Source organism: Eptatretus burgeri, chromosome 10 (genome assembly GCF_056783735.1).
Source record: "Eptatretus burgeri isolate ZD-2024b chromosome 10, Ebu_testis_v1, whole genome shotgun sequence".
In the NCBI taxonomy this organism is placed as follows: domain Eukaryota; kingdom Metazoa; phylum Chordata; class Myxini; order Myxiniformes; family Myxinidae; genus Eptatretus; species Eptatretus burgeri.
Window position 1 is genome coordinate 52,499,980 of NC_140970.1, and position 16,721 is coordinate 52,516,700.

General features: G+C 44.2%; 1 protein-coding gene across 9 annotated transcripts in view; it reads left to right on the forward strand.

Moving 5' to 3' along the window:
* PBRM1 (polybromo 1) overlaps positions 1 to 16,721 on the forward strand; it is a 256,688-nt gene that overhangs the window by 16,223 nt on the left and 223,744 nt on the right. For 8 of the 9 annotated variants that reach the window (XM_085898354.1, XM_085898359.1, XM_085898355.1 and 5 more), the window contains exons 2-4: positions 7,906 to 8,077; positions 12,861 to 12,958; positions 13,404 to 13,551. In XM_085898354.1, the coding sequence (XP_085754480.1) occupies positions 7,937 to 8,077; positions 12,861 to 12,958; positions 13,404 to 13,551 (387 nt within the window). In that variant the 5' untranslated portion in view covers positions 7,906 to 7,936. Of the gene's footprint in view, positions 1 to 4,331; positions 4,356 to 7,905; positions 8,078 to 12,860; positions 12,959 to 13,403; positions 13,552 to 16,721 lie in introns of those variants that run through there. The other variant, XM_085898358.1, reaches the window with a different exon arrangement.

The following is a 16,721-nucleotide window of genomic DNA, read 5'->3' on the forward strand; positions in this document are numbered from 1 at the left end:
CCCAAAAAATGGGACCGTACCGGCATTGTAGAGACATTACCCCATGACCAGTATGTGGTCAAAGTTGACGGATCAGGACTCTTAACGACACGTAACAGGTGCTTCCTTCGCACCTTCCAACCTGCATCCACAGAAATCGAATGTGCACCTCCATCCAACTTGATCACCAATCAGTCACCCAAGGCCTACCCCTTGATGCAACCATCGATCCCCATGACACCTCCAGTTCATGGACGTGATCCACAGGGCTCTGATGTATCGTTTGGGGCAGATATGGATCACCCAGTCACGCTGGACCATGAGACCATTCATCCCCGGCCGTCACTAGACCCCTCGGCAATCCCCACAATAGGGTCTCCTGAACATAGCGCACCCTCCACATCCTGCAGAGTTACAGCACCGACTGACAAAATCCCTGCTACCTTGAAGCGCCTCCTCGACCACAACAAGCAAGGCCTCAAGGAAACGATCCAACCTCTGGAGGATGGGGGTAGACCACCACAACAACGACGTCTTCCCATCAACTAATCATGGAACCATGAACTTCGGGGGGATGTAGACAAATGTGTATCCATAGTTATATTAGTTCATGTACGGCATTATCTATTAGTATGTCATGAGTAGTCAGTATGTAGTCAGGATAATAAGTATGTTATTATCTGTTAGTTAGATCTGTCTTGTGTGTTGTTTCAGATGATGTCTTCATTGCATGTACCGTCAAGAGCAAAATAAACATCTTGAGATTACAACATTCGATGAGTTTTCTTTAGTTATTCACAGTGTCGAGGCCAGCATGAGTAGTGGTTATTCACAGTGTCGAGGCCAGCGTGAGTAGTGGTTATTCACAGTGTCTAGGCCAGCGTGAGTAGTGGTTATTCACAGTGTCGAGGCTAGCGCGAGTAGTGGTTATTCACAGTGTCGAGGCCAGCGTGAGTAGTGGTTATTCACAGTGTCTAGGCCAGCGTGAGTAGTGGTTATTCACAGTGTCTAGGCCAGCGTGAGTAGTGGTTATTCACAGTGTCGAGGCCAGCGTGAGTAGTGGTTATTCACAGTGTCGAGGCCAGCGTGAGTAGTGGTTATTCACAGTGTCGAGGCCAGCGTGAGTAGTGGTTATTCACAGTGTCGAGGCCAGCGCGAGTAGTGGTTATTCACAGTGTCGAGGCCAGCGTGAGTAGTGGTTATTCACAGTGTCGAGGCCAGCGTGAGTAGTGGTTATTCACAGTGTCTAGGCCAGCGTGAGTAGTGGTTATTCACAGTGTCTAGGCCAGCGTGAGTTGTGGTTATTCACAGTGTCGAGGCCAGCGTGAGTTGTGGTTATTTACAGTGTCGAGGCCAGCGTGAGTAGTGGTTATTCACAGTGTCTAGGCCAGCGTGAGTTGTGGTTATTCACCGTGTCGAGGCCAGCGTGAGCAGTGGTTATTCACAGTGTCGAGGCCAGCGTGAGTTGTGGTTATTCACCGTGTCGAGGCCAGCATGAGCAGTGGTTATTCACAGTGTCGAGGCCAGCGTGAGTAGTGGTTATTCACAGTGTCTAGGCCAGCGTGAGTTGTGGTTATTCACCGTGTCGAGGCCAGCGTGAGCAGTGGTTATTCACAGTGTCGAGGCCAGCATGAGTTGTGGTTATTCACCGTGTCGAGGCCAGCGTGAGCAGTGGTTATTCACAGTGTCGAGGCCAGCGTGAGTTGTGGTTATTCACAGTGTCGAGGCCAGCGTGAGTTGTGGTTATTCACAGTGTCGAGGCCAGCGTGAGTTGTGGTTATTCACAGTGTCTAGGCCAGCGTGAGTTGTGGTTATTCACCGTGTCGAGGCCAACGTGTACAGTGGTTATTCACAGTGTCGAGGCCAGCGTGAGTCGTGGTTATTCACAGTGTCGAGGCCAGCGTGAGTCATGGTTATCCCAGATGCTCCAGAGCCACCATCTCTTGTTTGACTATCAATCATCAAGTACATTTTGTGCTCTTTAAATTTTATCTATTTATTTGTTTGTTTGATTTTAAACAAGACAAGTCTGAAGACGACGATGGTTCACGAGCGGTATTTGACGATGTAGATTGTTTCAGAAGTCAAGGATGATACAATGTCATAATGTTTGACCAAGTTATAAAAATGATCAACATGATGTTGGACGAGTGACAGGTTATTAGCTACAAAATGTCGAAAACCCGGTTTCGTTCAAGAACTTTCAAAATTTGACCTTTGCATAACCTTTAAAGGTCACAAAACAATGTTGTCGACATTAAAATAAGGAAACAGGATACGTGCTATAGCTTATTGGAGTTAGTTCGTCGAAAACCCGGTTCGATTCCCACAACTTTGAAAATTTGACCTTTGTGACCTTTAAAGGTGAAAGGTCAAGGATTATGACCTTTAGTGCAAAACTTCCTCTGGAACATTCCAGGAACAATATAACGCCATATAGGCTATATGGCATTTCACACTCATCGGATTATCCATACTTTGATGAAATCAGCGTAAAAACAAACTTGAAGAGGGTGCCACGGGCAAGGTGTTCGAGATAGAGCAAAATGGTTTGAAGACTTTAGGTGAGGAATGACCTCAAGATTATGCATAAAAAATATTGTCATCCGAGCTCTCAAAGTTTGGGCGGTTGTATGGTTTTTTTATGTCAAAATTCGAAATTTTCTAAATTCGTGACCTTGTGACCTTGACCTTGTGACCTTGACCTTGGGACGAAAATGAAAAATCGAGCTCCGTGGGGCTATGCAGGTGCCATTGGGCTAACGAAATACCGAAACCCCTGCCAGATTCTACAAACCCCCTAGGAGAAGATGCAAATTGAAATTGGCTACCCCCTAAAAACACAATTCGCAATTTTCTAAGTTTGTGACCTTGTGACCTTGACCTTGGGACGAAAATGAAAATCGAGCTCCGTGGGGCTATGCAGGTGCCATTGAGCTAACCAAATACCGAAACCACTGTCAGATTCGACAAACCCCCGAGGAGAAGATGCATATTGAAATAGGCTACCCCTAAAAACACGTTTTTGGGGCGTGGCTCCGCACATAATGGGCGCACCACGCCCATTTTCAGGAAAACACAACTACATCATGATATAAACCTGCCACCAAAATTTTGTCAGGATCGGATCAAAACCCACAGAGCTATGCTCGGGACAGACAGACACAGACGGACGGACGGACAGACGGATGGACGGATGGACGGACGGACGGACGGACGGACGGACGGACGGACGGACGGACGGACAGACAACAATAACGAATATAGTGGTCACTTATTTTTTTCGTGAAAATATTTTTTTGTGAAGCAACAAGTATATCGGGTTTGGGTTGTAGGCGTTTCCCTCATCATAACCCCAACAATTTTGTGACAAATGAAAGAATAATATTGCATACTGTATTTGCTGTGTAGTTTACAGTTGGAAATTGATAAAATCAAATGATTTTGTGATGGTTAGTGGATTAATAATTAGAATTTTGATGTAGGGTTCATAAAATTAGAAAAAACTCATTAAGAACAGGGTGCACGCTTCTGCATCCATCTTGTCCACCCTGTGCATCCTTCCCAAACAATTATTTTTCCCCACACCCATTGTTTGTCCAAGTTTCCCTCTATATTTGGCCTGCAATGCCACTGTTGGTGTCTCCTATTACAATCCATCCATTCAGTGTTCACTTCACAAGCCTTGACTGTATACAAAAAAGAAAAAAAATATAGCACTCGGTGTTTCTTAGGTTTCTGACATATTAAGAAAGAATGAACAACATTCTCTTGGAAAGTATGGAAAATCTGAAATGCGTGAAATCACTTCATCATTTGGTTGGTCTTTGTTTAGCTTTTATCACAGCTCTTATGCGGCAGGGCATTGATGTGATGAGGTGGCTGCCTTCTTCTATGGTAATGGATTCCCAGCACTGAACCAGTTTATCCTTCAGTTTCTGAAGCATTTGGGATTTGAGTACATTCACTCGTTCAGCTTGCATTTGACGGTTTACCGTAGATTCTCCTTTGGGTTTTCGTGGGATGAGTTTGCAGGACAAGATAAAATCACTATGTCACGTACAGCAAGCCATCCCTGTTGTTGACCTTGCGCTCTGTGCCAGGGCCAGGTCTTGCTGGAAGATTAAGTCATCATCATCAAATAACACCTCAGCAGTCAGGATCATGAAATGCTGCAGCACGTCTTGGTACATAGTCACAATAACTGTCTGATTCAGCAGGCAGAGAGGTCCTATACCCATGGCACAAACGCCACTCCACTCCACGCCACTCCATACTACCTGGCTTTGTGGGAACTCCATGCTCCGCGGTGAGCAGATCGGGTGATGCATCTCTTTTGGATGGTGCCATACTTGGAGTCCCTTTCACCAAAGGAGGTACAAAATTTTGATTTGTTCATGATCATAACATTTCACCACTGTTCCACAGACCAGTTTTTTTTTTTATTTTCTCTCTCCTCTCTCCTCTCTCCTCTCTCCTCTCTCCTCTCTCCTCTCTCCTCTCTCCTCTCTCCTCTCTCCTCTCTCCTCTCTCCTCTCTCCTCTCTCCTCTCTCCTCTCTCCTCTCTCCCTCTCTCCTCTCTACTCTCTCCTCTCTCCTCTCTCCTCTCTCCTCTCTCCTCTCTCCACACACACACACACACACACACACACACACACACACACACACACACACACACACACACACACACACACACACACACACACACACACACACACACACACACACACACACACACACACACACACACAGTCTTCACCTCCTCTGGGATGCATTCAGGAGAGGCTTCATGGCAGTCACCCAGGAGAGAAATCCCAGTTCACGGACGGCAGTTGGTTGTAGACCTGAATGTTTGACACCTTCATCGTTTCACCTGCAAACAAGGTTTTTTTGTAGACTGGATCTGGTGCTTCTTTGCAATAATGGCCAACTTCCTGTCATCTCTTGATGTGGTGGTCCTCTTCCTTCCAGAATTTTTTCTGCATTATGCGACACCACGCCCGCTGTGAAGCTCTTTAAATATGCGACATACTGTGGATTATGAAGAGAGAATTTGTTTGGCGATATCGACTATGACTTTCCAACACCGGCGAGTGCCTTGACTGCTGCTTTCCTCGTATCAGAGATGTCTCGCTTCCTTCCCATGGCTAGATGCGTTTGTACAGTACTTGTGCACATGCATCAGGAGACCTTATAATCTTTATAATGAGAAATGAACCAAATTTAGATAGGTATCTCAACATAAAATATCATCTATTCTAATTATTTGACACAGGAAATTGTTTATTCTCATACTGTATTTTGATACGAGTATCCAGAATATGGGCTGGCAGGATGCCTTCGACTAGAGGTACGCATGCTTACCTCAAAGCGGTCTAGCCTTGCTTCGCATATCGATCCAGCTATGATCTGTCGTCCTGGCATTTCACAGGCAGGGTGACTCGTCAATTTGTGTGCCATCCCTCAGATGGATGTTAAACGGGTGTACTGTCTGCCGGCAGTTGCTGGACGTTAAAAATCTTGCGGTGTCCTTCGTGAAGAGTCGGCAAGCTATCCCTGACAGCATGGCCAAATTCCCAAAATTCGTGCCCTAACTACTGCTGGGAAGGCAATGGCAAACCACGCAGTATTGTTGTGGTGCCAGGTCTCGGGGGCGAGCACGACTGCTAGGGGGAGCAGTAGAGTCGGCTCCACTGAACACCCGGAATTTAGGTCGTACCTTTCAGATAAATCCGAAAGGTCACGGCTCCCTTCTCGGACCGAAGATTGCCAATAGGTCGACCACGTGGGGTAGGGTCAATTGCCAATTTCAATATACCTAAATACCCATGCAGTCGAACTACCGGGAAACCACACCCTCGGCCGACTCTGTCCAATCCAAGTAGCAAGTAACAGCTCGGATCCGGCGTAACCGAGCGGAGTTACCAGAGCTGCGCTGGACCAAATGAACAATTTGCCCTCGCTATCTCTCAATACACAGCGTGCTAAGCCAATGAAAGAAACACAGAAACGAGCTGGTACGTTCAACAAAAGGGATATTTATTTATAACAATAATCGGGGAGGGGAACACAGAGCAGAGTTATCACGAATAAAGAATATAATGTACAATGAGCAAAAGAAAGCACTTGCACAATTCTACTTGAAGACAGGCCCACACACAGACACACACCCAAAGAAATGGACCCTGTCGGGTCTTTATTGAAGGTTTCCAGCTTGAGGAAAGGTGAGCTGGAGGCCAGAGCTAGCTTGGACCTTCCCGCCTCGTGCGACCCTTGACGATCCGGCTCGGCGGGACTTGAACCTGCAACTCGATGCCGCTGCAAGCACTGGGTACGGAGGGCAGCGTCGGGCTCCGGCACATGACGAGACAGCAAGCGCCAGCAGAGGAGACAGGCAGGTGATCCTCTCTGGACAGGCTCAAGGGAAAAAAGTACAGACCTCCTCACGCACACCCGCTCTTCTCCTCACCCCCCCGCCCCCCCGACGCAACTCGCCTCCGGATTGGCCGGTGGGTTGTCAGGTGACTCGTGGCAGCCTCCCGATTGGCTGCGGCGCGCGTGTGGTGCTCGCCCTCCTCTCATTGGCTGTAGAAAACGCTCTCTGCCCCTCCTCGGAGCAGAGCTTCGACCCGAATCGACGAAGGTTCCGCCCACGTCCTCAGCCAAAATACGTGCGTAATGGCGACCGGGCGAGTGCGGGAAGGTGGCGTTGTTGTAGTGTATGGTGAAGAAATCCTAACTATAAAATAAACCAATGTCACCCACAGGGTGACCCGTATCTTGCCAAAAGGTGACCACGTGTGACTTCTTTAAGGTCACACTGAGGTGAACAGAGCTGCTATCCACCAGGAGCGACTCCTTGAGGAATATCTGCCTACGAGAGTTTCCGATGAGAATCGTTCTACAGAGTAACCATGAAAAATATGCGTTTGCCTCATAACGTCACCAAATGACGTCATAATGTCTCAAGCTTGACATATCTAGAAAGCACTCATCGAGCTGTTCAATTTGAGGTACTACACGATATGGTTCCTAAAACTTGAAAATTTGACCTTGGGGTCAAATATGTTTGACCTCAGGCGCTAACCATGAAGGTCAAGGCCAATCGCCACCAAAAATTAATCAGCTGAGCGCCAGACCATGAACTATATTCCCATGAAGTTTGAAGACGATCCGATCAAAATTACTCAAAAAATAAGGGTTTCGTCGACTCCCCTGATTTGCGACAGTGACCTTGACCTTTGACCTGACCTTCAAAATTTTGTGCACTGAAAGGGACCTCTATAGGCCTCTGATATGCGAAGTTACAAAAATTTCCAATGATAACTGTGCTCTGCAGAATTTTTTTATACGTGATTACAGACAAACAAAAAAAACAAACATATAAGCTGACTAACATATCTTGCAAAAACTTCGTTTTGGCAAGATAATAATTCACAGCGCACGTACAATTAATCACCCATTAAACATAGGACGGGACCCTTCCTCGGAACACATACTTACCGATATAACTGATCTATAGGACCTGTATGTTGAGTGCTCATGGCTTCTAGATTCGTAACAGTATCACCATTGCCAAGAAACTGCTTTGGCTGTACCAACGCTCTGCAGCTGAGTATGGTCCATCAGAATCAGAATCCAATGTATGGCCAGCCACTGATTTTTATGAGAAATAAATTTTCAGCATATTTTTTACATTTTCTGAGATAATGTTGTTAAATCTATCTTTGGATGTCAGATGTCAAAGAAACATTGAGTGCTTGATCGTTTATAATCGACTGATTAAGCACGCGCCCTGTTCTCGCCGCGTTATTCTAATTTTATGAACCAGACCCATGAAGTAAAAGTCATGAATGATAATATTTACTTGAAAATTGAATTAGTTTCTGAATGTATCCAAAGTAATCTTGATTTGTTCCAACCTAGAGTGGGCCCAGCACTTTATGCTCCTCCTGTAATGGGAGTTAAAAGAAAGCATTTGTCATCACCAACTGGCATGAGTGTTGGAAAGGAAGAAGGTGCTGCACTACAGGACACCACCAGCATGCTTCCGTTTCCACGTAAACGCCGGAGACACCAATTTCGGCCTCTTGAGCAGGTATTGATATTTTCCGGTATATTTCAATTTGTCATGTCTTTGAATCACTAATTATGATTCGTGAACAACTTAATTTGCTACATGGTGGGATATATGTGATATTATCACAGATAACGATCTCCAGTTTAATCGTTTTATTCCATCTAAACTGTCATCCAAGTGTGCCACTGCCCGCCAGAAAAACTGTACAGTATTGTGAAATGGGTCCTGTAGATAGGGTTCGTCTACAATCAAATAAATGTAAAATATCTTGGAATTTTATTACAATCGACTCCCATGAAAATGAACATCAGATAAGATGAATTTCAATAAACGGCAAAGTTTGTTGCTATACTACTCTGAAGCCAAACTTAATTACTTCAGGTTTGCAAGTGTTGAATAGTGTTTTCATTTGAGTGTACAGCATTGTGTTAATTTTGGCCGTTCATTCGGCTTGTTTGAATGCTGGCATTGTAGTGTTTTGATTGGGTATTCCCCGATGGCAATGTCCCTCATGAATTTCCTCATTGTGAAAAGCAGTCATGTTTGTATACTACAGTATTACCCCGCTTATCCGCCCCCCTCTTATCCGCCGCCCTCGCTATCCGCCGTGATTTGCTCAGGAACCGAACATCTGAGCTAAAAGCTTAGCAAATTCCCCCGCTCATCCGCTACCCCGCTATCCGCCATCCGCCAGGTCTGCCCGACGTACAGAGTAATGGAAATCCCTGCAAAAATTACCCTGCTTATCCACCCGTGCCATCCGCCAGTGATGAGTCATCAGGAAATTTCTCGCTTCCATGGAGAAATGTACTAATGAGCCTGTGGCAGTACACATCCGGTAGAGTATTGTGAAATCTAATTTTGTTTATGCTTTCGTGGCATTTGCAGCGCTATTTCCAGTGTGTATTGTGGATCTAACAGTGCTTAGTGGATTAGTGGTTTCTAAAAAACATTTGAAACAGCATGGCTCCTGTAGAGAGGAAAAGGGACCGTCAGTGTTTGACGGTGAAAGAGAAGAGATAAATCTGTGAGTACTCTCAGAGTTTTCCATCAAAATCTCAACAAGACATTGCCAATTTTTTCGCAGCGAAATGGCGAAAGCCCGTGAAGAGGAGGACAATCGGTGACGTAAATAAAACAGTCAGACTGATGGCTGAACAAATCGCTGGACGCGTCTATGATGCGTCAAGTCGGTGGCAAACATTCGAATATGGAACAAGCGCTCTTTCTTTGGTTTAGCTCAGCACGTGCTAAAACCATTCCACGAACTGAAGCTATACTGAGGACGAAAGCCATGTTTTTTGGAGGTAAGCTGGAAATTGTCAACTTCCATTACTCGAATGGTTGGATGAATCACTTCAAAATGCGCTATGGTATGTCGGAAGTTATGCGGTGAAAGTGCTAGTGTCCCAGAATTTAGTGAGTGCTGGTAGAACACAGGCAAAGGGTGTGCTGAAAGATTACCAGCCTCGTGTTGTCTACAACATGGATGAAATGGGCCTGTTCTACCAAATGTTGCCTGACCGATCTTTCACTGCGGGGGTGGGGGGGGGGGTATTCGAGGGGAACTAAGAAAGCAAAAGCTCGAATATCGCTAGCTGTTTGCAGCAACGCTGACGGTAGTGATAAGTCCCGTTTACTAGTCATCGGGAAAAGTGCTAATCCCAGGTGCTTCAAGGGATTCAAGCATGACTTGTATTGCGATTACCGCAACAACAAAAAGTCGTGGATGACCAGCTTAGTGTTCCACGACTGGCTGCGCGATTTCGATAAGAAAATGCGAATAGCGAACCGCCATTTGCTGATATTGCTGGATAATGCGCCCTCTCGTATTCTGCCCGAGAGTGAGGAGGGCCAAGTCAGTCTCACCAATACGAAAGTGCATTTCCTGCTGTCTAACACGACGTCACATCTCCAGCCCATGGATGCCGGTGTCATAAACAATTTCAAGCAGTATTATCGAAGATGTCAACTACAGCATTTGGTGGATGCGATTGACGAAAATCGAGAACCGAAGCTGGAACTGAGCGACGCTATTCGCTTCTCCAAGATGGCTTGGGATAAAGTGAAACCCGAAACCATCAAGAACTGTTTCAAACACACTAGCATCACCCCGGACAATTGGTTCGATCCTGCGACAACGTCCTCTTCTTCGACCGCCACCAGCACTACGTATCCGAGGAACATGTTCGAACAGATCGCTGAACATTTCAACATAGATAGAGCCATGCTGATGACACCAGAATAATTCGATCATGTCGATGATCATCTAGAACCAACCGAGGTTCTTACAGATGATGAAATCGTCGATCTTGTGACTACCATTCATGACGAGGATACCGAGGAACCGGATGCACCTGAAGAAGTAGCTGCGGTTCCTTGCGCATTGGAAGCGAGGCGCACCTTGGAACAAGTCACGAGGTACATAGAGTGCAACTGTAATACGAACGAGGAGGATATTACTGCCATTTCAAAACTCAGGATGCGCCTGAATGAACTTGTAATCTCTGTCGCTGAACAAAAGGAAATTACTGATTTCTTCCATCCTGTTGGGGTCCTGTAATGGCCCCGTAACACACATGTACTGTATGTGCGGCAATAAAAACGTGAATCATTTATGAAAATATGGTGTATGTTGTTCCGTTTGTTTGGTTTCGTTCTAGTGAGTAGGGAATGAGATTCTTAGGCTCCTACGAGCCCTACCTGACACCCCTTGCACCCCTCCAGATCATCTCGCGTGTACCCTCGCTTATCCGCCACCCCCGCTTATCCGCCAAAAATGACCTTGCCCCAACTTGCCGGATAAGCGGGGTAATACGGTATATGCATTGGCATGTCTAATACTCAGCTTCAAGTTCTCAAACTCAAACATCAAATTCTGTCAAATGTCAAACATCAAATTTTTTTTTCTTTTCTAACATCGTTGCAATTCCCTGCATCATAATCTGTGCCTACTTGTGGGTTCCACATGGGGATTTCCCCAAAGTTGTCACAATCTCATTTAGATGCTGGAGGACGATGCGGTTTGGACTCCATTGGAGTAATCTTACTCTCCCTTTAGTGATCTCAGTACACCTCCACCACGATATTATAGCTCCTTATTTTACCCCGCGCATGCGGAGCGAAAAGCAGGGTTAAGCAATTGGTTCACTTTGCCTGTCTGTCTTTCTGTCTGTCTGTCTGTCTGTCTGTCTACAAACGTCGGTTTATGATCGAGCAACAACTTGATTTCAGGTGAATGTTATAGTTCAAACATGAATCGGAAGACGAACTTTTTTTGTGAATCAAGGTGTTTTGTGAACTCTCTCGTTTCCTATGAAGAAGACTCTTTTTTTTATTTTATTCTGTTGCAGTTGTAATGTGGGGATTTCCCTGACCATTCATGCAGTCTCACTCCCTTCCTCTTGAACATTACAGCAAGCATACTTTACATTGTCCATATTTGTTTATTCTGCTGCCGCACAGGACAAGAGAAATTGCACTGGCTTGCCAGCAGCAGCATCATCCATGTCTTCTTGATCCTAATTATCATCCAGGTCTTGTAACACGTGGAACAAGTTCTGCAATACAGGGTCGCAAGCTGATTGTACATAGTCTGGAAATTGATGTGTAACAATGGCTGCTTGAACGACTTATTTGTATCATCAGAAGACTTATTTGCAATGCAGATCTTCTTCTTACTGTGTAAAGCATGGAAACCAGACTCAGTGGTGTAATGGTTTGAGCATCCGCTCCGAGTCTGGGAGGTTGGCGGTTAAAACCCCGGCCGAGTCATACCAAAGTCTTTAAAAATGGGATGTGCTGCTTCCTTGCATGAAGTTCAGCATTTAAAAGGTTAAGAGCACGGACAATCCCCATAGGTTGGCATCCGTGGGGAGGAGGAAATTCCTCCTTGGGAAATGCCTCGCTGAGTGCGGTGGGAAAAGCGGCACCATTGTTGTGACATCGCTGGTACCCAGAGTATTCTGGGAAGTGGTGGCATCTCTGGTACTCACAGCACTTCTCCCAAGTTCAGTGGCTGTGTTAAGTGTATGTCTCATCCGTATGTCCATGTGTGTGGGTGGCAGCTCCATTACAATCCTTAAACCTTGTATTGAAAAAAAAAAACACCACAGGGAAGATCAGGTCATGAACCATGCTCTCCAGAGCGTCGATGCTGCCGAAGAAGTTTCTATGGCCACTGTTGCAATCCTGGATGGGTCACCACTCTAACACAGGAAGTCAGGGTAGGTAATTGGCCAGGGTGCCGGCGATAGTTCGCAGACTCTTCAAAGAGGACAACGTGGGATCTTTTAAGATCCACCAACTAATGCCAGCAGGCATGATGTCCAGTTTAACGTCCATACGAGGGATGCCACATACATTGATGAATCGCCCTGCTTGTCAAACACTGGGATGACAGTTTATAGCTAAGCCGGCATTCAAACCCAGGCTAGACAGGTTAGAGGCGAGTGTACATACCTCGATGCCATCCTGCCAGTCACAAGAACCAAGAGGGCTAATCTGGGTGGAAAACCAAAGAAAGATGTAAAAATGCATGATGTGGGTGCCACAGATGATTGGCCCTCAGTGAAATACAAGACGTGGTGAGGGGCTTCAGAGAACTTTACAAACAAACATGGACCGCTTTGTCTGTAATTTTTCATTTGGGCTCATTGTAACTGAAATGTAGAAAAGTGTATTATGTAACCTGTGGCCTGCATCATCTTGCCAAATATGTAGACCCTTATTTCTCTCTTTTGCAAACTGTTGTTTTGAAAGTACTAATGTTTTCTTGGTCCTTTTTCAAAATGACCTGCAGCTTGCTTTGTGCCACGAGTTGTACAGCACTATGAGGAACTGTCGTGACATACGGGGCCGACTGCTTTGTGAAGGTTTTATCCAAAAGCCAAAGCGCAGGTATTGAACCTCAAAACTTCCACTACACTTGAAAGTGTTCATGCTTGCAGGTGTTCTTTCTCTACCTTGGATTTTGTGTGACTTCGTTTTTGCAAGACATTTAAGTTTTATTAATTTACTTTTTCAGATATTTGTTCTACATTTTTCAGCAATCCATTCAATACTATTTTGGCTCAAGTAAACCTTTTTGTTGTTCACTTGGTGTCAAAGATCTTTTCATATTTATCTGGTGTTGAATGTTCAAATTGCCATCCACATTCAATGATAAGACTTTCTCTGACAGTAGGAATAACATCTGAGTGAGGATCTTAGTTTTCCCATCAAAGCCAGTGGCAATTGTCATCATGAAAGGAGAGAAAGTTCATCAGTGCTGCAGATTATTATCATCGTGGAATGCTGACCAAATGTGGATTGTATATGTTTACTTTACATCACCTTGCTACAGAATTAATCATGAGTTCTATGAAGTTGTGTCCAAGCCAATGGACCTGCTGATGATACAGCATAAACTACGGGCAGAAGACTATCAGACAGTGGAAGAGCTTACATCTGATGTTCGTCTTCTTGTCAGCAATGCCTGTACTTTTTACAAGGTATGACAATGTACTGTCAAGCTGTTCATAGTTACCCCATGCACACGAATCGAAAAGTGATGTTTAGGAATTGGTTTGCTTCTGTCTGTCTGTCCTTCTGTTGACCAACGTCAGTTTATGATTGAGGAACAACTTGATTTCAATTGAATGTTGTGTTTCGAACACTAATCAGAAAACAAACCTGTGGTTTAGCAGTACTTTGGCTCTGAATTTTCCCCGATCACGTGATTGTTTTTTTTTTTACTTTGTCGGCCTGTCTGGCAGTCAAACAAAATTGAAAATCATTCCAAACAGGAAACCTACTGTTTTTAAGGACATCATAAAGGACACAACCAACAGGCATGAATAACTAATGTACAGTAATGTGTTCAATAAGGTGGTGTGCAAGACACTGAATCAATGGCAGTAAACTTCTGGATTTTTTGTTTCGACAACCATTAAAATCTTTATTTTATTTCAATTGAATTATATACTTGAAAACTGTGGAACACAAATCGCCTTTTTGACACTTTAAAAATCCTTCAGTGTAGCAGTACTTGGACAAAATGTTATGGCATTTTCCATCATCTCGACCAATCAAGTTTGCTGCTCGTAGACCCCGCTTATGTCCAAGACAGCAAGGGGTAATGTGTTCTATGAACTCTGTAGTTGTTTAAAGTGTTGGGTTTTCTTTGCGAAAATAAAGAATGCAAAATGAGCAAGATTTCTGATTCCCACAACCATTTTGTTCAGAATGCAAAAGTCTGTTATCCCTGTGTCGTAAGTTATTTCATTTTTTAAAATTACACAAGTCTTGCGATTTATAGTGAGGTACCTTATTAACAAAAATGCCAAGGACCGTTATACTGTGGACAAAAGCACAATTTTGTTAGCAAAGCTTTGCCCACGTATAAGGATCAAAAAGAGGGTAAGCTCCAAACAAATCTGATGACATGAAGTGTATTTAATGATGTCATAATGACGTCACAATAGACTAACAAGATATTAGCGCAAATTGATGTATAACATTAATGATATTATTTTTATATTTATTATAATATTATAATTATATTATAATTAACAAGATATTAGCGCAAATTAATGTATAACATCAATAATTAACAAGATATTAGCACAAATTAATGTATAACATTAATGTTAACAATGCATAAGGTTGTGAAGTACTGTGCTGAGATTTTTTTTCAAGAAACAGGTAATTGTTATATAACCCTTTTTAAGCTCACTATGTTGCAGTGATGTCATTGCTCAAATGTGTAAAAAAAATAAATAAAACAAAACAAATGAAAACAAAACATAACAATTGGGGGATAAATGCAAGGGTTCCCGGTCTCAAATGTGATTTAAGACCATGTTCAAACAATACGTTCCCGGGAATATACGCGATCTTAGTTTAGCTATTCAAATTTAGCATTTTTCACCATCTTATAGTGGGCTAATTCTTCTGTACGGTACGTATCTTAGTCTTCAATTCGTTGCCAGTCACCGTGATCAGGAAAATAGTAATTCACAGTAAAAGCAAAGAGGACCAAAATTTTACAACAGGTATAGTAAATGACAGGATGTAAAGAAAACGCACCCAAATAGTTGGTTCTTTCTTAGCCGATCAATTGGGGTGTTGTGAGTGTTTTGAACTGCAGTGTAAATAACTAAGCCCAGAAGTTAGGCCCTAACGTTACGGCTAGGGCTATTGTTCACTGTAAGTAACATTAGGCCCCATACCACCCAAAGTTAGGCCTACAGTAAACTTTAATCGTAAAGCACTCCAGTCGTAGTACCCTATGACTCGACTATACTGTCGTTAGGCCCTAACATTAGGCTAGGGCTATTCACTGTAAGTAACATTCACTGTAACATGAGGCCCCACCCAAAGTTAGGCCTACAGTAACCTTTAATCGTAAAGCATGCCAGTCGTAGTACCCTATGACTCGACTATACTGTGTATGGTTTTCTGCATTATTTCCTTTCAATTTCAGGTTATCATGGATTGGAGTGTTTGCATAACACTGAACAACAAAAATTTTTTACTGGAGATGTGTAAAGTGATTTAGACTAATTTGGGTACGCTGATTTCAAAAATCATAACCGTTTTGCTGTATCACGTCAGGATTTTCAGTAACAGAAATATTCCCATTGCCTAGAAGTCAGGATTTCAATGAAATTTACAAAAATTCATTTATTCATTTATTTCATCATGAATGCTTCAAAATTATAGAAATTACAGAAAAACTCCACTAGAATGTAATTAAAAATGCTTTAGGCATTTGGCTTTGCGTTTGTGCTGCTCTGTGTCAGTTTCACGATGCAGGAACCAGCAGAAATCGCCCATCATGTTCGGGTTGTGCCGCCCTTGGTAACGCGTCTCCATGAGTGAAATCTCTTGGTGGAATCGCTCGCCGTGCTCGTCCGAGACTGCTCCCAAGTTGTCAGGGAAGAAGTTCAGGTGCTGGTGTAGGAAATGGATTTTCAGGGACATCCTGGAGCCAAGTTTCCTGAAGGACTCCAGCAGCTGCTGCACTATTTCTTCATAGTTGTCCGCGCGCTCGTTCCCCAAGAAGTTGTCCGTCACAGCTTTGAAGCTCCTCCACGCTGCCAGCTCTTTGGGGTTTAGAGTTGTCGGAAAAGTTTCGTCCTTCATAATCTGTTGGATTTGCGGTCCAACAAAGACACCAGCCTTGATCTTGGCCTCCGACAAGGTGTTGCCAAACTTTTCCTTGAGGTATAAAAACCCACGCCCATTCAGATCCATTGCCCGTACAAAACTTTTCATCAAGCCGAGCTTTATGTGGAGTGGTGGAAGGAAAACCTTGGCTGGGTCGACAAGGGCGACATGCTTCACGTTGTGTCGACCAGGTACATGCTCTTTTCGCTCTTCCCAATCTTTCTTCGTCCAGTGATTCTTGTCGTCTCTGCTATCCCAGAGACAAAGGAAGCACATGTATTTCGTGTAGCCTGACTGCAGCCCTAACAACAGCGCCACCACTTTCAAGTCTCCGCAGATGTGCCAGTTGAAGTCATTGTACTTGATGGAATCAAGCAGCTGCCGCATAGTCTCATAGGTCTCTGTCATGCCGAACGCGTGAGCCAGTGGGACTGATGGTTTCTCGTTGCCATTGTGGAGCAAAACAGCCTTCAAGCTGTTCTTCCCCGAGTCGATGAAGAGGCGCCAGTCT